At 36.2% G+C, this 21,458-nt stretch overlaps 2 protein-coding genes across 2 annotated transcripts; both read right to left on the bottom strand.

The window, feature by feature from the left end:
* Nucleotides 1–3,027: 3,027 nt before the first annotated feature.
* On the bottom strand, nt 3,028–14,160 carry LOC148947893 (zinc finger BED domain-containing protein 5-like). The gene is made up of 2 exons (XM_089096037.1): nt 14,152–14,160; nt 3,028–3,915 (listed from the first exon to the last, which is right to left on the bottom strand). Exons 1-2 carry the CDS (start codon nt 14,158–14,160, stop codon nt 3,028–3,030), a joined length of 897 nt encoding a protein of 298 aa, XP_088952163.1.
* Nucleotides 13,244–20,722, bottom strand: LOC148947892 (uncharacterized). Its single transcript, XM_089096035.1, has 3 exons — nt 20,650–20,722; nt 18,657–18,800; nt 13,244–17,699 (listed from the first exon to the last, which is right to left on the bottom strand). The coding sequence occupies exons 1-3, from the start codon at nt 20,720–20,722 to the stop codon at nt 17,014–17,016; spliced, it is 903 nt and encodes a 300-aa protein (XP_088952161.1). The 3' UTR covers nt 13,244–17,013.
* Between the last annotated feature and the right edge of the window lie 736 nt (nt 20,723–21,458).

Below are 21,458 nucleotides of genomic sequence, written 5' to 3'. Positions count from 1 at the left end.
CTACTAGTCTATATTATTGTCTTAATCCTGTCTTGCTGCAGCGTTAGTACATAACGTCCCCTTAAACTCCCCACAGGCAAACTTGCAGGGTAAACCCTTCTGATTGCCGCTCCAATTGAGACTCACATCCGCTCGCGCACTTGCACCACATCATCTTCAGAAGATTCTCTGGCACTGTTGAAGCATCTGTCATAATGGGAAGATACATATTCCGTGCAAAAAGAGAGGCGCCAACCCCACTCTAGCAAATTGCACGTGCCTTGCCACTTCATTATTTGCAAAAAGCACCTATAAAGTGGTATTTTACGTCAGCCAAAGTTTGCGGAAGCCGCTCTGCCTGAATGAAAGCATTTGAACCTGCAAAGCGCACAGTAAATGTCCGCACCTGGACATCCTTCAGGGTCTTCTCATTAATTTTCCCTTTGTATATGCGGAGCGAAGCCTTCTCTCCAGCATCGGTGTTCTCCTGGTGGTTGGATCCTGGTGTCATGAAAATCTTGCAAGCATCCTGAAAAATACCATCTTTAAGTGACAACGGAACCACTTGTAGTTTCCCTATGTTGTGAAGTCTAGATGATGTATCACAACTGGACATTGCGTGACAAATGAGTAGATTATTAGCTGCTTCGGTTCCTAGTTTGTTCTTGATCTTTTTTATGTCATACACTCGTCGGTTATTTTCAACCATTTCTGTCTGCATAAGAATTTCACAAGCATCATGCTTGACATGGTAAAGCCGAAGAGCTAATATGTTTGTTATCTTTCCAAATCAAAGTGGTCGACAAAGTTACAGAACAACTGACTTTGTACAAGTAAGACATCGGCATCATCCTGAGCACGTAGAACTTTACATCCTGAGTTCACCAGCCTCCCAGTCAGTGGGTCGATAAGGCGTTGTTTATTTTTGGGACTTTGCTAGACATTGAATTAGAGCTGGTTCGACTATTTCTCTCTCGCTATCTCTCACCACAAATGACTTTTTAGCCTTATTTACAGCTTTATCCTTTCTTCTGAACACATATTTGTCGACTTCTTTCACTTTCCTGTCCTTCAGAATCATTTTTCTCACAGGTTTTGCATCGTCTACGTTTAAATATGATGAAGCGCGGACACCAGTAACCAAGTTCAACATCTGTGAATCCTGCCTGAAGGGTTCTAGGAGCTCAATGTATTGAACTCTCTTTCCTATGTCCACCAGATCGCCAGCTCTCCTGGAAGATATCGCTTCTACATGATTTTCAATAGACTACTCTGCAAGATCAATCATATCCCTATCTCTTGCCAGACCTCCACTCATTTTTATATTTCTCATAAACTTTGTTTGATCACCAAATCAGGAGAAAGTTCCGCCCAGTAGTTGTCAGTTTTCCGAATGAACAGGTATTCCTGTAACATTCTATACTGTGGTGGGCTGTCTTTCCTTTACCGGAAAGTCAACTTCACAAACAGCCAAGTAGACTTCGTGTAAAGATTATGGCTGGAATAAGCAAAGTAAGGAAGAATTTCTAACAAATACTGTAGATAAAGCTCAAAATTGCCACTTTGTTGAGCTGTCAGGTTTTTTCTTTAGATTACAAGTAGGTCTCAATACTGAAACAAAAGACGGGTATTTCTGGACTCGGATAATCGTTATTTTATGCTATGAACTATTTCATGGATAAGCTCTGCTGCTTCCGACGCATGCGCTTCGTCGATGCCATCTCCTTCAATTGGCAACTCCTACGCCTGTTTTGCCTTTTCAAGGGGTTCTGATAGAATGGCATTGCCATTAAACACATGCACGTGTGAAATCCACCTAGAACAGCAATAGCATTTTTTAAAGCACTTTTGGCCGGCTCTGCATCGACGATACACTTTGCTTTCAAGTAAAGTGGTTGGTCAAAGGTGATGATTAGAGTTTTTCCAGCTAAACTAGTACGCTTGTTAGTTTTATTCTTTTTTCTTTTTGTTAGGAAGTAAATAAAACGGCAAAAACCATTTATACAGCCTTGAACCGAGTCATGTAGCAAATACTATGGTAGACGGCCACACTGATTAGATCAGATAAAAGATTGACACTAATAAATGGAAACTGCAAACTAGAGAGGACTCTAGAATACTGGCTTGAAATTAAAATGTTCGACCCTCATACTCTAAGGCAGGGGTTCTCAACCTTTTTTTTACTCTTGAGCACATTCTAAAATATCGTTAGGGTGGCGGGTACCACCTATTTTAAATCGACAAACTCCTTCCATAACTTGTCATTTTCCCATAATTTATTTTCTTATTTTCTTACAGTCATAATGTATTAATAAATAATAAACAAAAATGTTTCAAAATAATAAAATTATTTGGCATTTTTTTTCAAATTGCATACACACAGAGAAATGTGTTTACAAAGCGTAAAGAAAGTAAACAAAACACACAAATACAAGGAAAACATTTAATTAAAACTATAATAAAGTCAATGGAATCTTTGGCATTGCATTTCATTGGCCAGAGCTTCATAATTAGGAGTGTATGACGATAATCCTGTTAACAGACAATCATAAAGATACTCATCGATGAGTCGAGATCTATATCTTGATTTTATTAAGTTCATGTTTGAAAACAATGATTCACATAAATATGTCTAACCAAAAAATTATTCAATTTTACATACCACTTTTTTTCAACAATGGGAACTTTTCTCTATCCACTGCATTCCAGAAAAGTCCTCTGACATTAAGGATTTTAGCAAAATATTATTCTTAAGGTCCAAAATTTCTAACTCGAGTTCTTCTGTCTTACCTTGAACAAAATCTGCAATAGATAAGGCTATTTCCATAACATTTATTTGGCAAGTAAAAGGATTGATACAGAAGGAAACTATTGGCTCAATATGTTTAAACTGCAAAAATCTTTCTTCAAACTGTTTTTTTAACTCTTGAACATGCTTAATAAATAATGTCCCATTTAATTCATTGTCACCTAGCATTTTTCTTCATATGTGAGAAATACACGAGAGAATTGATCTGCAGATGTGATATCAACAAATCCAATTTAGCTTTAAATGACTTTATAGAGCTTAAAAATTTCAGCTATGCTTTTGTCTTTACCCTGTAACTCCAAATTTAAAGAATTCAATTTTTCCATGATGTCTGTGGGAAATCCCAAATCAATCAGCCAGCCAGAGTCAGCTAGTTCATCATAATTTTCCTTTCTGTCGTTTATAAATGTTTTTATTTCTTCAATTAAACTCACAAATCTTGTAAGAACCTTTCCTTTACTGAGCCAACGTACTTCAGTATGCAGAATAAGATCATGTTCTTTATCTTCTAACAGGGCCTTGAAAATTCTGTGTTGTAAAGGAGCTGCTCGAATAGAATTGATTATTTTTGTAACTATTTTCATGACGTGTTCAAATAGCGAGATTTTACAACACAGAGCTTCCTGGTGGATAATACAATGGTAGGACATGAAGTTTGAAAATGACTCATCCTTCATGCAGAGGGCAATATATCCTTTGGCTTTACCCATCATTGCGGGCGCCCCATCAGTGGTAATTGCAGACAGCTTGCGCAAAGGCATATTTATTGACTTGGCATATGTTTTGAATGTATTACAAATATCCTCACCCCTTGTCTGTCCTTTCATAGGTAATATTTGTAACATATCCTCTTTTACAGTGAAGTTACTAAACACCATTCTCATCATAACGGCTAACTGTGTGGTGTCTGATATATCTGTTGGCTCGTCAAATTGTAGCGAGAACCAGTCACATATTTCCAAGTCAGCTTTTAACTGAGTTTGTATATCTGTCGAAATTGCATGTATTCTTCTCGTGACTGTGTTATTTGACAGCTGTAAATCTTGTATTGCTGAGACAATCCCACGTTTGTTAGAAAATCCATCAAACAAACAATCCGCACCAGTCGAAAATAGTTCCTTAAACAACTAGCCATCAATGAAATATTTCTTCTTTTTTGCGAGCATGTGAGATATTTTGAAAGAATCAATAGTGGCCTTTATAAAATTTTCCACATGTCTAGTGAAAACAGTCTGTTGTGCTGTTAGACTTGATTTTGAATTACAATTTTTGTTCTTTCTTACTTCAGATTTAAGAGGATAATTCACATTAAAAGTGCCATGATTTGTCTGAAAGTGGCGTTCAACGTTACGTTTTTTCGGGACTGCAATACTACTACTACACAACAAACAAATGCATTTATTTTTAAAATTAAAGAAACAATATGATTCCTCCCAGTCAGTGTTAAAATTATAGGCTCGTTGTCTTTTACTTAGTCCACTCATTTTAGGGTTACAATAAATAATAAAAAAAATAATAATCGAACTACAATATAATATCAATGTTATAGCGCAAGTCTGTTCTGCATTATATGCATAAATATATTATAACAAGAACTATAACTATCTCCTAAAAAAATAGTTTATTTAAAATAATCGCTTATGAATACAATAAATAACGCACCTTGCTTTTAGCCTGTTAATTTTTGTTTATAGAAAGCTCCGAATTCGTGTTTCGTCTGACTAACATGTCTCTTATCTAACTGTCGCGACCCGAACAGGGCAGCAATCAGAAATTCACAATGACAACAACGCGGTTCCAGGTGGGGAATGCTTTTTGCGCATCACTCTATGTACATGCGGAAAACTCGAAGTGAGCCAATGATCACCGAAGCAATCAGAGTTATGTGCCTTGTGATTTCGCGCCTTCGGTGTTTATCGGATCAGTTCGTGGCGTTTGTTCCATTCGTTTACTTCGGATATTCTGCGTGTACAAGGTGTGATGTGTCAATGGCACTAGCCGTTCCAGGCTAGCGTAAATAGTGCAGTCTGGCTCGCCGCTGGACAAGTTGGGACAAGTACCGAACATATTTAATAAACCTATGGAGCTAAAAAAAAAAAAAATTAAAACTCAAACAAATGAATAAAAATAAATTATATTTCAAAATAATGTTTTATGAAAAAAATTCTGTTTCTATCGAATAGTGAGAGGCGGGCACACACAAATCGTTCCGCGGGCACCATGGTGCCCGCAGGCACAGGGTTGGGAACCTCTGCTCTAAGGCGTCATTCCTGGCTTGAAAGGAAATGGTGAATCAACAAAAAATGATTAAAATAACTTGTTCATATAGGCCAATTGTCACAACCGTTTTAGGTAAGGCAAGGTACTTGACTATGTCAAATTAATTTTTTAACTTTATTTTTGAATAATGGCATCGTTGAGGGGGAGGACTATAATTTATTAAGTAGCTTTGAAACTATTGCTCTTTTTAAGTGTAAAATTCGCACTTTGCTATGAGCAAATAATTTTTTTTAATTAATTTATGCTCGTTTTTAACATAATGAAAACGTGAAAAATAGCGGTCAATTATACTTTACAATATGCTACACGTTAAATTTTTTCCAAATATACTGCCTTTGAAATCCTTTTCATCAAGTAAAAATGTGACCCTAGTCAGTGGAAAAATTGAAAAATGTTCTATGCTTCCTGTTTCGCCACATTTGCTCTGTAAACTTTTTCCCCTGATATCTAAGGTGCTTTCAATTCCTAAAATATATCAGGTCAAGATTACATTCTCTTGTTTTAAAACCAGCAAAAATGGAAATGAATACACCATCTGCATCTGCAAATAGGACAGAAATGGAATCATTGAAGAATAAGAAGTTAGATATACAGTGAATATAAATTCCTGAATGAAAAAGAAACTATTGAAAAGAAAACAAGACTTGGTGCTTTTTATAATGATAATTGCACTATGACTAAATAGGCCTTATCGGTTGTAGTTTGGTCATGCCATTTGGTAGAGGGGGATCCGCTTCAGGAATCATTTAGTTGTTTAAATTTTTATTTCCACTATTTAATTGAAACTTCGATTCTCTTATTTGATATTGAAATGCCTAATAAGCGCTGAAAACATCATATTCCTTGCGTTTTGAATTCTAATGCTTACGATAAATATTGAACTGTCCGTATGCACAATACCATGCTGACTTCTTGCTATTTTCGCTTTCTAAATATTTCTTTTAACCAGCTCCTAAAAAGAATTGACACAAACGTGCTAAGAATTATGACTGAAATTAGTTGCATTTCACACAACGCCAGCGTTACTTGTGGGACATTCTGCATCAGCCTGTTGTACGAAATGTCTACTGAGAATAGAATAAAGTGAATTTAAACAAAATGTGTATATTTTTCTCATACTTTATAAATTTTGTGAGCACGTATAAGTGGTACCAATTCATCCTCTTTTTCTATTGTTATCAGTTTTAGACTAGGAGACCGGCTTTGCTTGTGAAGGGGAATTATAGACATAAAAACGATATTCAGTGTACCCCTTCTGGAAATGTATACACCCCATACCCTGATTTACACATGAAAAACTTTTGTGTAAATTTTATAGAATTCGTTTTAAATTAAGCGAAGATGCCAAGGGGAAGGTAATCTCGAAAAGTCTAGAAGTCAATTTTCGCATCCAATTGGCATCCCTGGCAGTTTTAATTAATTTAAGGTTTCTGCCACAATGATGCCACGAACTGTTCAGATTTTCTAGATATTCTTTGTCAAATAATGCGCAACGGATAAGTTAATAATTCTATCTTTATTTTTCGAATACTTTCAAATTGAAAATACGGTTGCTATTTAGATGAGGGGATATATCACAATACAATGTTTCACAATCTGTGGTAATACTTTGACTTATCCTCTATCTTTACTCAGACAGCGCTATTGAGCGGCCTATGATTTTTGTTTTGGCTTTGGTCCACTGATATCAATGCTGTTTACTAATATAAATCGGTGAACCCACAAACAAATCAATTGAATAAAAAATCATAAATAATCTTTCAATAAGTCACGTATATTATAAGTTTAGTAAAATAAATTAAATCTTACAGAGTCAACATCCATTCAAAATTACGAGTAAATACATAGCACAATACCGAATATTGTGTTAGAGCGATTAGAGATTAGAATGGAGCTTGGATCTATTATGAGATTGAGCATCCTGTGCTGGACGTGGGGGAAGTGGAAGGGGGATATGTACTGCAGCATTAGTGGTGAGTCTGGCGGCGGATTAGCGGTGAAAACAAAGCCGAATTTGTAAAACATTCACCTTCGCCCACTCAAAATCTTGCTTACGCTATAATACTGTCGTCTACAATAGGTCATTGCTGACAATTTTAGTAAAAGCCGCGCGCCACCACTTATGTTTATTATTGTTTAATGTGTGTTTATTCTTTATAATGTATTTCGTCATGTTTTTAAATTCACCAAGTAGCATGCTTATTAAATAGTTACTTTTCTGCTTGAATAGCATCTACTTCAATAGCGACCCCCCTCCCAAATATAAATACTGTCTCTACGTCCCTGTTCGCTACCATTCATTTCATGGGAAGTGATATATGAATCCGACAACCTCTTAATTTCGAGCTTTAACCCCCTCCCGACCTTTTAGGGTAGAAAACGGTATAAGGGTGCGTAAAAATAAAAATCTGAGTTCAGATTTGGAGTCAGCATGCTTGATTTGATAGGAAACGACTATTTAAACTTCAAAATATTTATAAGTACAGATCGATTTTCTCCCTTCAAGGGCAAATTTGGGACACTTGTGCCTGGAGGATTCGGGTGGATTTTTTATTTTGTGTGTGATTAAGCTGAATTTTTTAACATTTTGGTGTAACAAAAAATTCTGTTGCAATTTCCCCAAGATTTGACCATTTTTGTCGTATCTTTCCTCCACTAAATGTTTTTTTTTTTAATGAGACAGCAATAGTTCATTTCCCCAATTCTCCCAAGATTTGACCATTTTTTCCCGTATCTTTCCTCCACTAAATGGTTTTTTAATGAGACAACAATAGTTCTAAACGCTATCTAATGTATAAAGTTATAGATCTCTGTTAATATTGCCTTTGCTCTTAAGGGGCTTGTGAGGAGTTGAAGACTACAACTATTTAGTAATATTAGCGCACCAACAAATTATTCTGTTTACTATCAATTTCGTTTGTTATGTGTTAAAAGAGCTGTTAGCTAACATTGTTAGCTAGCTAATCAGAAGGGAGAAAAATAGGATTCGGTTTTAATTGTTTATCTACATTATTCCTAAGTAACGTAAAGCTTACACACAATTTGCATTGTTTTGCATGGCCACTTCATCGTTGACGCTACGTTGCTTACGTTCAGGAGATTAAGTTGATTGATTTCACATAGAAATTAAGTGTATCACACTGAACCTTTCATAAGTTCCTTACAATAAGCTTTTGTATACATCATTTGACTCTCAATACAAAGATGATTAAACATTAACTTAATATGCTTTTATCTAACAAAAAGAAAAAGTGTGGAAAAGTGGGATGAAGATAGACTTTATTAAATTCAACAAAACATAAGATATTCAAAAATTTTAGAAAAAGTAATAACTGAACATTTTAGTCATGCAAGAAGATTCCTTAATATAAAGGTTTGCAAATTCTGACAAAAAACTACCACACTAAACCAAAAAGGGATATATCCATTACAAAGTTTATGGTTCTGATATCTCCAGTTCGAAAGGACTTTCTGCGATGAAATTTCAGAGGTTGTTAGTGCCCAAGGGTCTTTATGGATCGTTGTAATAGCCGTTTGACTTTAAATTCCAATACAATATGATTGGAGTCCGTGTCAATTAACAGCTTACGACATTTTCTAACATATCTAGATGCATATTAAAGGTTTTAATATTGCTCTTTATTTTCCACTGAATATCTAAACTCGAAAAATTCTATGAATTTAAGTGGTACTAGTTCAAATGATTGAACTAACAATGCAAATTTATTTGTATTTTTTCAGTAAAGTGCAAATTCTGTTCTGGCCTAGGGAAGGCATAGGGGTTTTGCGCCCAAATTATGTTAATTTCTGCTCGTTTTGAGTTTGACTCGGTTATTTATTGTATTTTCTGTTCGTTTTGGGTTTCATTTATTTATGGATGCTGATTTGTGGTAGTTTCACGCTTGGTAGATTATTTAATTTTATTTTTGCTCATTTTTTGTTTAATGGAGATCTTTACTTTTCTTTGAAAAACTTATTTTGTGGAAAGTTTTTTTAATTAATTTCTGTTCGTTTTATATTGACATAGTCTTTTCAGGGAAAAACAAAATAATACTTTAAATCTTTTCGTTTTTTAAGACTTTATAGTTTGGCCTGCTATTTGTATGCTAGAGAAAAATTTTCAGCAATTTTTAACAACAAACACCCTTTAAAAATCTGGACACAAATAGTACTGTTTAATTTAGTTTCATATCTCCTCTAGTTGACCTGAAATGGAAAACATGATACCATTCACAAAAAAATCTGTTTACTTTCTTTGTTAGCTTGGATATATTTATGCTATTTTTGTTTGGTTAAATTTTAAGAGCACAAATGGAAGGTATGGCGTGGGAGGATGGGCGTGGGAGATTGGGAGAGGCAGGAGGATTAGTTGCCCTAAAATCGCTTCCGAATATTAAAAAAGTCATCAGCCCTATCTATTTTCAATTAATTGAGTCCTTTTCAAAGTTTCCACGACAACTTTTTCGATACGAAGTGCCCTGGTCTAAACAACAACAACAAAACAATACATTATACCAACTTCGATCTTTACTATAAAAATGTCAAGCCTTCCAATCACTTTCGACTATTACAAAAGGGCACTAGGCCTTTTGATTTCCAATCAAATGATCCTTTTTGGAAACGACAACGCTTTCTATAAACACCTTATATGCTCCCAGGGCATAAACTATAACCCTTACCCTAAGGTCTGTTAGGGTGGTTGTCATCCTCTAAGACCGAATTTCCAGAACTTTCAGCTAAGTTCAACAACACGAAAATCTCAAAATTTTGATTTGACGTGTTTGGGGAAATGGTTGGCGTAAGAGAGGCGGTAGTCGCTTTCCAATCGCTTTCAGCTATTAAAAATGGCCCCAGCCCTTTCAATTTACAATCAAAAGAGCCCTTTTGAAGTTTCTACGACAAAACTTTCAATAAAAATCTCATATGCCCCCAGGGCATAACTTACAACCCTTTCCCTGAGTGCTGGGGGGGGGGGTGTCACTCTCAAAGAACTAATTTCCAGAACTTTATACTACGTTGAACAAAATGGCTATCTGAAAATTTTGATTGGATGTCTTTGGAGGAATGGTGGGCGTCAGAGGGGGGTTAGTTACCCTCCAATCCCTTTCGACTATTACAAAGGGTACTAGCCCTCTCAATTTAGAATTGAACGAACCCCTTTGGAAGTTTTACGACAACTCTATATATAAAAACCTTGTATGCCCCCAGGGCAGAACTTACAACCTTTGCCCTTGGGGCTCTAAGGGGTTTGTCATCGTTAAATACATAATTTCGAGAACTTTCAACTACGTTGAACAAAATGGCTATCTCTAAACTTTGATTGAATGTTTTTGGGGAAATGGTGGGCGTAAGAGAGAGGTTAATTACTCTCCACTCACTTTCAACTATTAAAAAGGGAAATTTCAATTTCCAATCAAATGAGCCCTTTTTGAAATTTCTATAACAAGTTTCTAAATAAACTTTATGTGCCCCCAGGGCATAGCTTACAACCCTTGCACTGAGGGCTTTGAGGGGGTTATCATCCTAAAAAGACCTAATTTCAAGAATCTTCAACTACGTTGAACAAAAATGCCTATCTCAAAACGTTGATTAAATGTTTTTGGGAAAATTGTGGGCGTGAGAGGGGCGTTAGTCACTCTCCAATCACTTTTGACTATTTAAAAAGGCACTAGCCCTTTCAATTTCCAATTAAATGAAAACTTTTGAAGTTTCTACACTTTCAATAAAAATACCTGAAAACCCTTGCCCTGAGGGATATGGGGGGGGGAGGGGTTGTCATCCTTAAAGACCTAATTTCCAACACTTTCGCCTACGTTGAATAAAATGGCTATATAATATACTGATTGGATGTGTTTGGAGAAAAGATGGGCGTGAAAGGGGGTTAGTTGCCTTCAAATCGCTTTCGGCTTTATGTATTATTTTTTTTTCTTTTTTTCACCGAGTCAAATCGTATGGAAGGATTTGTAACAGAACCTTTGAAGGGAACTCATTCAATTGAACATTCCAGAGCCTTTTTTAAGAGTAAGTGATTGGAGGACTAAACCCCTTTCTACGGCCCTCCCCCAAAGACAAACCATTTAATTTTTGAAACAGATATTTTGTTCAGTACACAGCTTTTGAGGTAAGGGTTGCAAGTTACGCAATTGACCCATTATTTACATGTGAGTTTTATTATAGGAAAAGGGGAACATGTTTGATCCAGGATCTCTAAAACGGCTAAGGCCATTGAGGTGCAATACCTCAGTACCAGCAATATCTCAGGGACGTCTTAGGGCATTAAGTTAAAACTTTCAGAGGTTGTTGAGGGGGATGTTGAACTAACTAGAAGGCACTTTGTTCATAGTGCCTCTACTAAAACCATTTTTGCTACCGCTAATACTACTTCTGCTAAGACCTCTACAAAAGGTGGTAATAAAGTGAAGCTTCCAGGGAAATTTTGAGGAGGATGCTGAACTAAATCAAAACGCACAATGTGTATGCAGGCTGTCAAAAGGGTGCAGACAAAGCTTAAGTCACGTAATCAATACAAGTAAAGGTACTTCAGACGGGAAAACTATCTGGCGTGGGTCTAATGGACGATACCCAATACTTTTGGCGAACAGGGCTTGAACGCTCTTCCAAGATGTTTCAGCTAGATGAAAAATAATTCAAATTTAAACTGATAAGAAACTAAAAACAGTAAATTAATGACGCGATGCCCAACTAATTTACTGGCTGAATTTTTTATTATTATTATTAGGACAAATGGACTGACGGAAATATAAGATGTAATATAAACGAAAGAAGATCAGTCAGTGTCGGTAAAGAACATAAAAAAGAAGCAACTTTATTAGCAATATCATTCAATTCAGTCGGTAAAAATGACCGGCAAGTCATTAAAACCCATTCTTCCCCCCCCCCCTCCAAAAAAAGTTTTGGCTAGTGATGCATCCGGTTATTACAAGGTAAGGTTCATGGGAAGTAATAATCGTACTTCTTAGTCTCAGCCTCAAATCTCATTGAACTTCCAACCTAGGGCAACTCTTCTACAGTTTTAAGTAATATTATTTTTTCAGATTATTTTTTGTACCTTGATCTTAACATGCTAGATAGCTCAACCCCCAGAACACAATATAAAAAAACAATACACACAATAAATACAACAAGATATTCTACATTACATGTTCTGCATATATTTTTAAATTTAGGCAGAATATTCCAACATTCTTTATTATCTTTATTATTATTGTTTGTCCTGCTTTCTCTTTGGCAGCTCAATTTTGTATGGGAGATAATTTTCCAGGAAAAAAGATTTCAGTAGGGGAGTTTTATGGGGGGGGGGGGTGTTTCCACGAGAAAATTTTTCAGGAGGGAATACGCCAAGCATCACTTTCTATAAATGCTGAAACTAGGCACCCTAATCTGTTGTAGGCAATGCAGGTTAGTATATGTACACCAATAACATCCACAACATTCCTAAAAAATTAAAAGTCATCTTTTTTTTAGCCAGATTACGCATGTTTTCAGTCACCGTTACCTATGAGATTCCTATACAGAATACTGCTTAAATATAGATATAGCTTGATTCTATAAGTTCGACATTTACAATTTCATCAGACCCTATGCCCAAACCAGAAGAAGTCCAGACCTAGGTCTGCAACAGCCTTAAAAGTAAATAACAATTAAGATTTTTAAGGTGTAAAATGAAAGAAACTGTCGTATAATTCGCCTGTGTTTTCTCTGTATGTTTATTGCGTATTTACCTTCCTTTAACTTTAAAAAATCATAGTATATTGCAGTGATACAACTAGTGAACTTATGCTGGTGAACTAAATAAATAGTGCAAAAGAGATAGGAGAGTATCACTATTTTCTTACCGTATATTTAGAAGTGCGAAATGTCAAAATTAACTCTATAAAGAGAAAAGTGCACCCCATAAGACCTAAAGGTGAAATGAGAGCCATTGCACAATCAATGACTTAATAAAAATTAAAACTGTCACCAATGTGTCAGGGCGACTTCATATGGCAAGAAGGCTTATTTGATTTGATATTGCAGTTTTAGCTCCTTTTTAAGAGATCAAAAGTGATTGGAACGCATCCATCCAATCCAAAATGTTAATTCAGAAATTAATAACAGCTTGTTCACTAGGCTATAGTAATACACAAATAAAAAACCGGAACTATTAAATCATGCTTCTGTTTATTCAATATCTCAAGATTTGAAAACAAATGTTTCAAAAACAACCATGGGAAAATATTTTGAAAGGCACTCACTTTGAGCACAAAAATATATAATCTTGTCATCTACCACTGTTCGGCTGATAGTAGCGAAGTGGGCTTTATGTATTATTATTTTTTCTTTTTTTCACCGAGTCACATCGTATGCAAGGGGTTGTAAAAGAACCTTTGGAGGGAACTCATTCAATTGAACATTCCAGAGCCTTTTTTGGATAATACTACGCTAATACTACTTCTGCTAAGACCTCTACAAAAGGTGGTAATAAAGTGAAGCTTCCAGGGAAATTTTGAGGAGGATGTTGAACTAAATCAAAACACACTATGTGTATGCAGGCTGTCGAAAGGGTGCATACAAAACTTCTCAGGGATGCCTTAGGGTATTTAATTTAAGATGCAATATATCTTTCGGTCCAACATTCACTCACAGTTTCAGTGGGTCACTTTAGCCCTTGAATCTATACCTAAGATACAGAAGATACGCCCTTTAGTCAACCTAGATACAAATAATCTCTTTTGGCTAGTTCAACATCTCCCTCAGCTTGCCCTGAAAGTTTCAAGTAGTTTCACAGTTTCAATTAGTAGTAGTACCAATACTAGTGGTAGAAGTAGTTCAAACTGCACATATTGTCTTATGAATTTAGTTGAAAATCCTCGTCAAAATTACTCCCTTTTGCAAACATGGATGCACAAAGTGTTTTTGATTTGATTCTACATATCCTAAAAAGTCCCTAGAAGTTCAAAATGGACACCCTTGGCCGTCTTGAAGCTGAAAATATACCATTTTGGTAACCAGGATGCACGTAGTATCTTTTTATTTAGTTCAAAATTCTCTCTAACATGTCCTAAAAGTGGCAACCAAATTACCTTAGTCATTCATGACACATTTCAGAAGTACCCTTTTGACCACCCGAAAGCACCGTTTCTTTCAATTTAGCACAGCACCCCCAATAACATATCCTGAAAGTCCAAAGGTAATGCCCTTAGTTGTTCCCGGGGGGTTTTAGCTCAGACACACTTTTGATGATCTAGATATGCATAGTCTTTTGATTTAAATTTACGTTGCCCTCAAGTTTCCCTGAAAGCTTCAACTCAATACCTATTCCATTCTTAAGATGTTGCATCTATTCCATTTTGACAACCTGAATGAACTTTAACCCTTTTGATTTAGTTCGATATTTCCCTCAAAATCCCTATCAAAGGCTAACTTAACGCCTATGGCCGTCAAGAAATATTGAAGACAAGCCTTTTCTACAACCAAGATACTCGTATCTTTTGGTTTAATTCACCCCCGCGCCTCTCAACATCCCCTGGAGGTTTCGTCACTCCTAAGATATTGCAGATACTTCCTCTAAAGCACCAAGCTGCAATTAATGCCTTTTGATTAAGTTCATTATAACTTGACCGTTTCAACTTGATATATTTAAGTATTCCTAAGATGATGCACATGTGTCCTTTTGACATTCTTGATGCAAATATTATTGCCCTTTGATTTAGTTCCATATGTCATGTAATTTTCCACTTAATATCATTAGCTGATTCTATGATATTGCAGATACGCAGTTTTGAAAATATGGAGGCAGATAGTGTCTTTTGATTTAGTTCAACATTTTTCTTAATATAGACTGAAAGTTCCAACATAACACCAAATTAGCAATTCCTAAGGTAACACAGGTTTGACTTTTTGACACGTTAGATGTATATAGTGTCCTATGATTTATATCAACATTCATCTCAAAATGTCTTGAAAGTTTGGACTTAATGCAAATGGGAGGCCCGAGATAATGCACATATGCCGTTTTGACAACCTGAATACACCAGACGTCTTAATTTAGTTCCAACATTCCCTAAACATTTAGCTTTATGCCCTTAAAGGCTCCTAAGATACTGTGGGTAGGCCTTTGGACCGTCTGGATAAATACAGAGTCTTTTGATTTACTTTCACTTCCCCTGAAAGTTTCAACAAAATCCTTAGCCATTTCTGAGATATTGCCGATACGTCCTTTCGACAATGTTGATGCACATTGAGTCGTTTGGTTAGTTCAAAGAACCCTCTACAGGTAACAAAAGTTTCCACTTAATACCTTCAGCTGTTCCTGAGACATTTTGAGGAAGATGGTGTATCTTTGATGTAACTGGCCAGGAGTCTAGTTACTTTTTATTTGTTCTTAAATCCCCTGACCAGGCGCTCAAAGTTTCACTTTTACATCCCTAGCAATTCTTAAAATCCTGTAGATGTGCCTCTTAGACAGACAGGATGCAAATACTTTCTTTTGGCTAGTTCACCCCCTCCCAACACCTCCCAGGAGGCTCTGAATGTTTCAATTGCTTTGAAAGTTTCAAGCATTAGTAGTAGCAGTACTAATTCTAGTAGCAGAAGTAGTCCTAGTAATAGCACATGTTGTATCACTATTAGTGCCATCAGCAATTGCTAACACAACATGGCTAACTAGTAGTAACACAAGTGGTATCCCTAGTTTAGGGAGTTACAGTAGCAGTAAAAATTGTAGAAGCTTTTCATAATATGGGAACTGTCTTTTTATTTTGTTCAACATACCAGAAAGTTTGAACTTAACATTCTTAGCAGTCTCTACGGTACGGCACATGCGCCCTTTTTAAGACAAATGCACCGTCGTTTTGTTTGCTTTAATCCCCTCCTCAAAACTAATTGACATTTCACCTTAATATTTTTGTCTATTATGACACACAGGGCCGGGTTTTAAAGTTTTGACACTTCTAGCCCAAGTGTTTTTGCCACTCCGTTTTTGCAAGATTTTTAGGAAAATCCCCGAAAATTCGGGGATAGGTGACGCACTGACGACAACGCAAATAATGAGCCAAAAGTAATGAAAGAGAGGGGTGATACCGAAGTCTCAGCTGCCATGCTTGGGAGACTGTGTTAGAGTTCCTGTGTTGTCTTAAAATCACTTTTCTGTGAATAGGCAACGCGGCAACGGAGTGCACCTGTTACTTTTATAATAAATTAGATCAGTCCAGTTTTGATTAAGAAACAAAATCCCTCAAGTGACAATTTATTGCACCCCTTGGCGTTGTGCGCTCCTAGGCCTAGTGGGCCTATTGGTAAATCCAGGCCTGCCGACACACCAAGGATAAAACATCCCCTGTATCCCAATAAAAAACACTATACGTAGACAATAGGAGAATCCATATAATCTACAACCCTGGCTCCAGGGGCTCTTGTTATCCCCTGAAACATAGTTGTTGGACATTAAATCTATTTTGAATAAAATAACTATCTTAAAATTTTGATCAGTGGGGAGGCGAGGATAGGGTATCTAAAATGGCGAGGGGGGATGGCTATCCTATGGTCACTTTTGACTTTTAAAAAGTACACAAGAACTTTCAATGTTCAATCGAATGAACTCCTTCCAAAGTTTCTATGACAACTCCCATAAGAAGTGACATTGTGAAGAAATAAAACATAAAGCTCACTTAACTCTATTTAGGCAGAGCTTGAGCTCTCTATGACAGTAAAATTGCAGTGTTTATCCTAAAAGTTAGTTAATCAGTGTCGAAACGAACCATATACTAGCGATGAAACTTTTCTTACGTGTGTCACACTCAAAGAGTCCTTTGCCTTATTGAGTTCTTTGGTATCGAGAATCTTTTCTTGTATATATCACATGGATAAAGTTCTCCCCAGTATGGATTCGTTGGTTTTCAGATAAATCAAAATGAGAAGGGAATCATTTGTTACAAATGCAATATTCAGAAGATTTTCCCACGGCATGACTTTCTTTTGTGGTGAGATAGCTGACCAGCAGTACGGTATCTCATCTTGCATATATCGCACATGTAAGGTTTTTCCCCAGTATGAATTCTTTGGTGGGCAGCAAAATAAGTTTTTGTGGTGAATCGGTGTTTACAAATACCGCATTGAAAAGGTTTTACCCCAGTATGAGTTCTTTGGTGTACAGATAATGCGGAACTTGTGCGGAATCTTTTCTTGCACACATCACACATGTAAGGTTTTTCACCTCTGTGGATTCTTTGATGAACATCCAAACTGGCCTTTTGGGTAAAAGTTTTATTGCAAGCATCACACTCATAAAATGTTTTCTTGTTATGAACCAACTTTTTCCTAGTATGAACCCTCATATGTATTGACAAACGACCATTTGGGTAATATTTGCTACACACTGGGCACTTATACAACTGCTTTGTGCTAGGCAATATTTTGGTCGTAACACTTTCAATGTCTCTTGGCTCTGTCTCAGGGTCCTCCTGGTTTGAGATACTGAACTCATCGAAACAGGAGGTGTTAACTGCTGCCTCATATTTGTAGTCTGACTCTGTACATTGTTTTTCGTGTATATTTGAAAAACTTTGCATGGACGGAATATTATTTGTTTGTTTGAATGGGCCAGTCAGGGGCGATGATGCATTAGTGATACCTAGAATAAATATTCAGAAAATTGTAGAGATTATACAGGTTATTGTACAGACTATAATACAAATTGTTGGTTTTGGCTATTTTGGATTTGAAACATACATGTATTTTATATTTTTTCCTCTTTGAATCACAAAGTTTACTAAGGAATTGGTTCAAATATGTCACTTCTCGGACAAACAGAAAGCATTCATCAACAGCAGGAAGACTATATTCCAAGAACTTCGGTTGAAATGCAATCAGCAAATGAAATAGGGCAATTGCAATGGATATTTATTGATTTTTGCTGCTTTTATAAACATGCTCAAATTGTCAAAGAACACACTTAGAATAAGTTGTCATGAGTGAACTTCCAGTTACTGTTCGATTGTTCTTCATTTTATATCATTTACCAAATTTAAGTGCTAAAAGCTGATAATTCAATAATCTGGAACAAAGTACTAGCAAAACACATGAACATTGTTGCAAGGTCATTGATAGGTGTTCTAAGTTTGTGATTGAAACTTGAGAATTTTTTGAGCAAAAACAGAAATAGTATGAAAAGAAAAAGAAAAATATGATTCAACAAGTTGCTTATACTTTTATTTCAGGTGTATAATTGCTAAAAAAAAAAAACTATGAATTATTATGGATCTAAAAATTTAAAAGCTTTCAGAAATTTTAAGGAAACATAAAAAAGATTGACTTCCTGTAAAGCTTATGAAACAGAATTTTTGATTCAAAAAACTCTTTATCATCACTGTAAAACACGACTTTTACTACTGAAAAACGATTCCAAGAAAAACAAAAACAAATACACTGAAGAAAACATAATACCATTAATACTTTGTCACCATATTGCTCTTTACTTATGGAACACTATCATGCCACCTATGATAATAGGTGTATTTCCTTAACTTATAAAACATACTGTTCAATTACATTCAACAGAAGTTACTTATTTTAATACATAGAAATATACCTGGATCATTTAAAGCCATTTCATAGAAGTCAAACCTAGGGCTTTCCGCAGGCTCTGAAAGGAAAAATCTGGTTTTGAGGGTATCATTATGGTTAGGTTGGGGGTTAAAATCAGCTATTCCAGAGATGTCATCCTCAGCTTCGACTTCTAAAAAAAGAAGATATATACATATGGACATATATACAGCAATCTAACTAGCATTGATTAATATTAGCGTGACGGGAATAAGAAGTTTTTATCTCTTCATAAGACATTCATTAAACTGGTTCTTTTCAAATGAAAAATCTGTAGCCAATGGCAATTCCAATGTAAGACTTCTTCAGAATAGAAACTCCACTGGGACTCAGTTACAATCATGCCCCTCAAAAAGTAATAATAAAAGCAATTACTGTCTGTTTGTGAGATCATATTATACTTATCCCAAATATAGAATAAGCTGAGACCAACCCAATCTCTTAATCTTTAAAATAAAATCTGTTTTTCACCACAGTTTTATGATTATATAAAAAATCACAGCACTGGATACTACCATATCTGCAGCAAGAAGAGTGTTGCAATCCCAAACACCATTTCCCCAAATGAAGGGAAGTAACACGACAAAACATATATTGCTCTTCAATGGATTGTATCATGGTTGCAGCGGCAGCTGCAACCTAGTAAAGAGCTGCATCCTAGTCTTAGGATTATAGAAAAAAAAAATCACTGCATTGGATACTACCATCTCTGCAGTAAGAAGAGTGTTGCAATCCCAAACACATTTCCCCAAATGAAGGGAAGTAACAGGACAAAACAAATATTGCTCTTCAATGGATTGCATCATGGTTGCAGCGACAGCTGCAACCTAGTAAAAAGCTGCATCCTAGTCTTATGATTATAGAAAAAAAAATCACTGCATTGGATACTACCATCTCTGCAGTAAGAAGAGTGTTGCAATCCTTAAGACATTTCCCCAAATGAAGGGAAGTAACAGGACAAAACATATATTGCTCTTCCATGGATTATATCATGGTTGCAGCGGCAGCTGCAACCTAGTAAAGAGCGAACAGCAGCCCATAGTAACCAAAATTTTAAAAACACGTTTTGAAAAAAAAACCTACATTGTGCAAAAAAAATGCAATCTGACACTGAATCAGGAATGGTAACTCTTGTTTAAGTTAATCTTAAAATTAAAAGTTTATTGCGAAAAGAAATTTATGGGGATTTCGAAAAAGAGCCTGAAACTCCTCGAAAATGGCGTCAGATCAAAATGAAAAGTGTATCATTGGAATCAGCATGATCGACAACCTTTTACAGGAAAATTACAGCCCCCCTCCTTGAAAAAAAACAATAATATCGTTTTTTTGTATCGGTAGCACTTATCTGTCTCCCATTTTTTATTCTTTTTTTTTAGCAGGGCTAGGGAGTGGCCAGAGCATCACAGAGAGATGTGTAATAGTTGATTCTAAAGAGAATTAAATTTCTTAAGTGCCCTTTTAAGTGACCAAAACGATTGGAGGGCAACTAGTCCACACTCTTTTCCCCAAAGTCATCCAATCAAAATTTTGGGATAGCCATTTTGTTCAGTATAATTCAAAGGTCCAATGTCTATGGTTTTACTGATGATATGACTCATCAAAGTCCATGGGGAAAGGGATTTACGCTGTATTGGTATCAGACGTATCGATATCACGCATATCGGTATTGGCGTATTGTTATTGGGTGTTTTGGTATCGCCTGTATCTTAGACACATTTTTAGAAGCTCATATAAAAGATATGGCTTATATATACGTCCTTCCTTCCTATAAATTTCACCATCAGCAAGTTCCAAATCATGGTTGCAGCGGCAGCTGCAACCTAGTAAAGAGCGAACAACAGCCCATAGTAACCAAAAGTTAAAAAAATACGTTTTGAAAAAAAATCGCACTGTGAAAAAAAATCGCCATCTGGCACTGAATCCGGAATAGTAACACTTGTTTAGTTTAATCTTAACCCTTTCAGTCACCATGTTCTCACATGAGAACATCACAGCTTCGCTTGGTCTTCTTGGACCCTGTAGATGGCAGCGATACTCGAGTATGCGCTCCATAATAATAAGTAATGCGAAAAGACACTGGCGAAGTTTCAAACCGATGATGCTAAATTCTGATTTTTAGCAGTATTTTGAAGTTGTTGCACATCCGTACTCGAAAGAATGGATCTACCAGGTATGTTTTCATGCATTTTTTTTACCAGATTTACCATGAAAATACGCGAAAAAAGGGGTTCATTTGTCCTTTTCAGTTAGTTACCCCATCTATTAAAAAGTTTACCTCGCTAGTGCGTTGGATAGATGCCGCAGATTTTTTCGAAGTAGCGTGTTCTTGGGTAAGGACTGTGTGACTTGATACTAACTTTTCTATTTCAATCGCAGCATATATGGTACAGTCAGAGGAACATACTTTTGGTATTATTATTTGAAAACATCAGTGATAACTTTTTCCTGTCATGTCGCTATTCTGGAAAAGCGACTCACTATCTTCTTTTCCAGGTCCATCCAATGATCGACCACGTCGAGTTCGTCACGCTGACATACTCGAATGTCTTGGACGCGATCGACTCAGACCTTTCAGAGTTATCGGACCTACCAAACTCAGATGACGAAGGTGAAGATTGGGCGTCAGTAAATCTATCGCAGCCACACGATACGGATGAAGATTCATTATCGGAAGTTGAGGATGATGAGCCGCTCCTCCCCCCGCCTCCGAAAAATCGAAAACGCAGACTCGTATGGAAGAATGCGATCTTCTCGAAAGTTATCAACAATGCCGACCCGGCGCCGCCGC

Source organism: Artemia sp. Qi Xiang Cuo, chromosome 10 (genome assembly GCF_049724085.1).
Source record: "Artemia sp. Qi Xiang Cuo chromosome 10, ASM4972408v1, whole genome shotgun sequence".
NCBI lineage: Eukaryota > Metazoa > Arthropoda > Branchiopoda > Anostraca > Artemiidae > Artemia > Artemia sp. Qi Xiang Cuo.
This window is presented reverse-complemented; position numbering and strand designations above follow the sequence as displayed.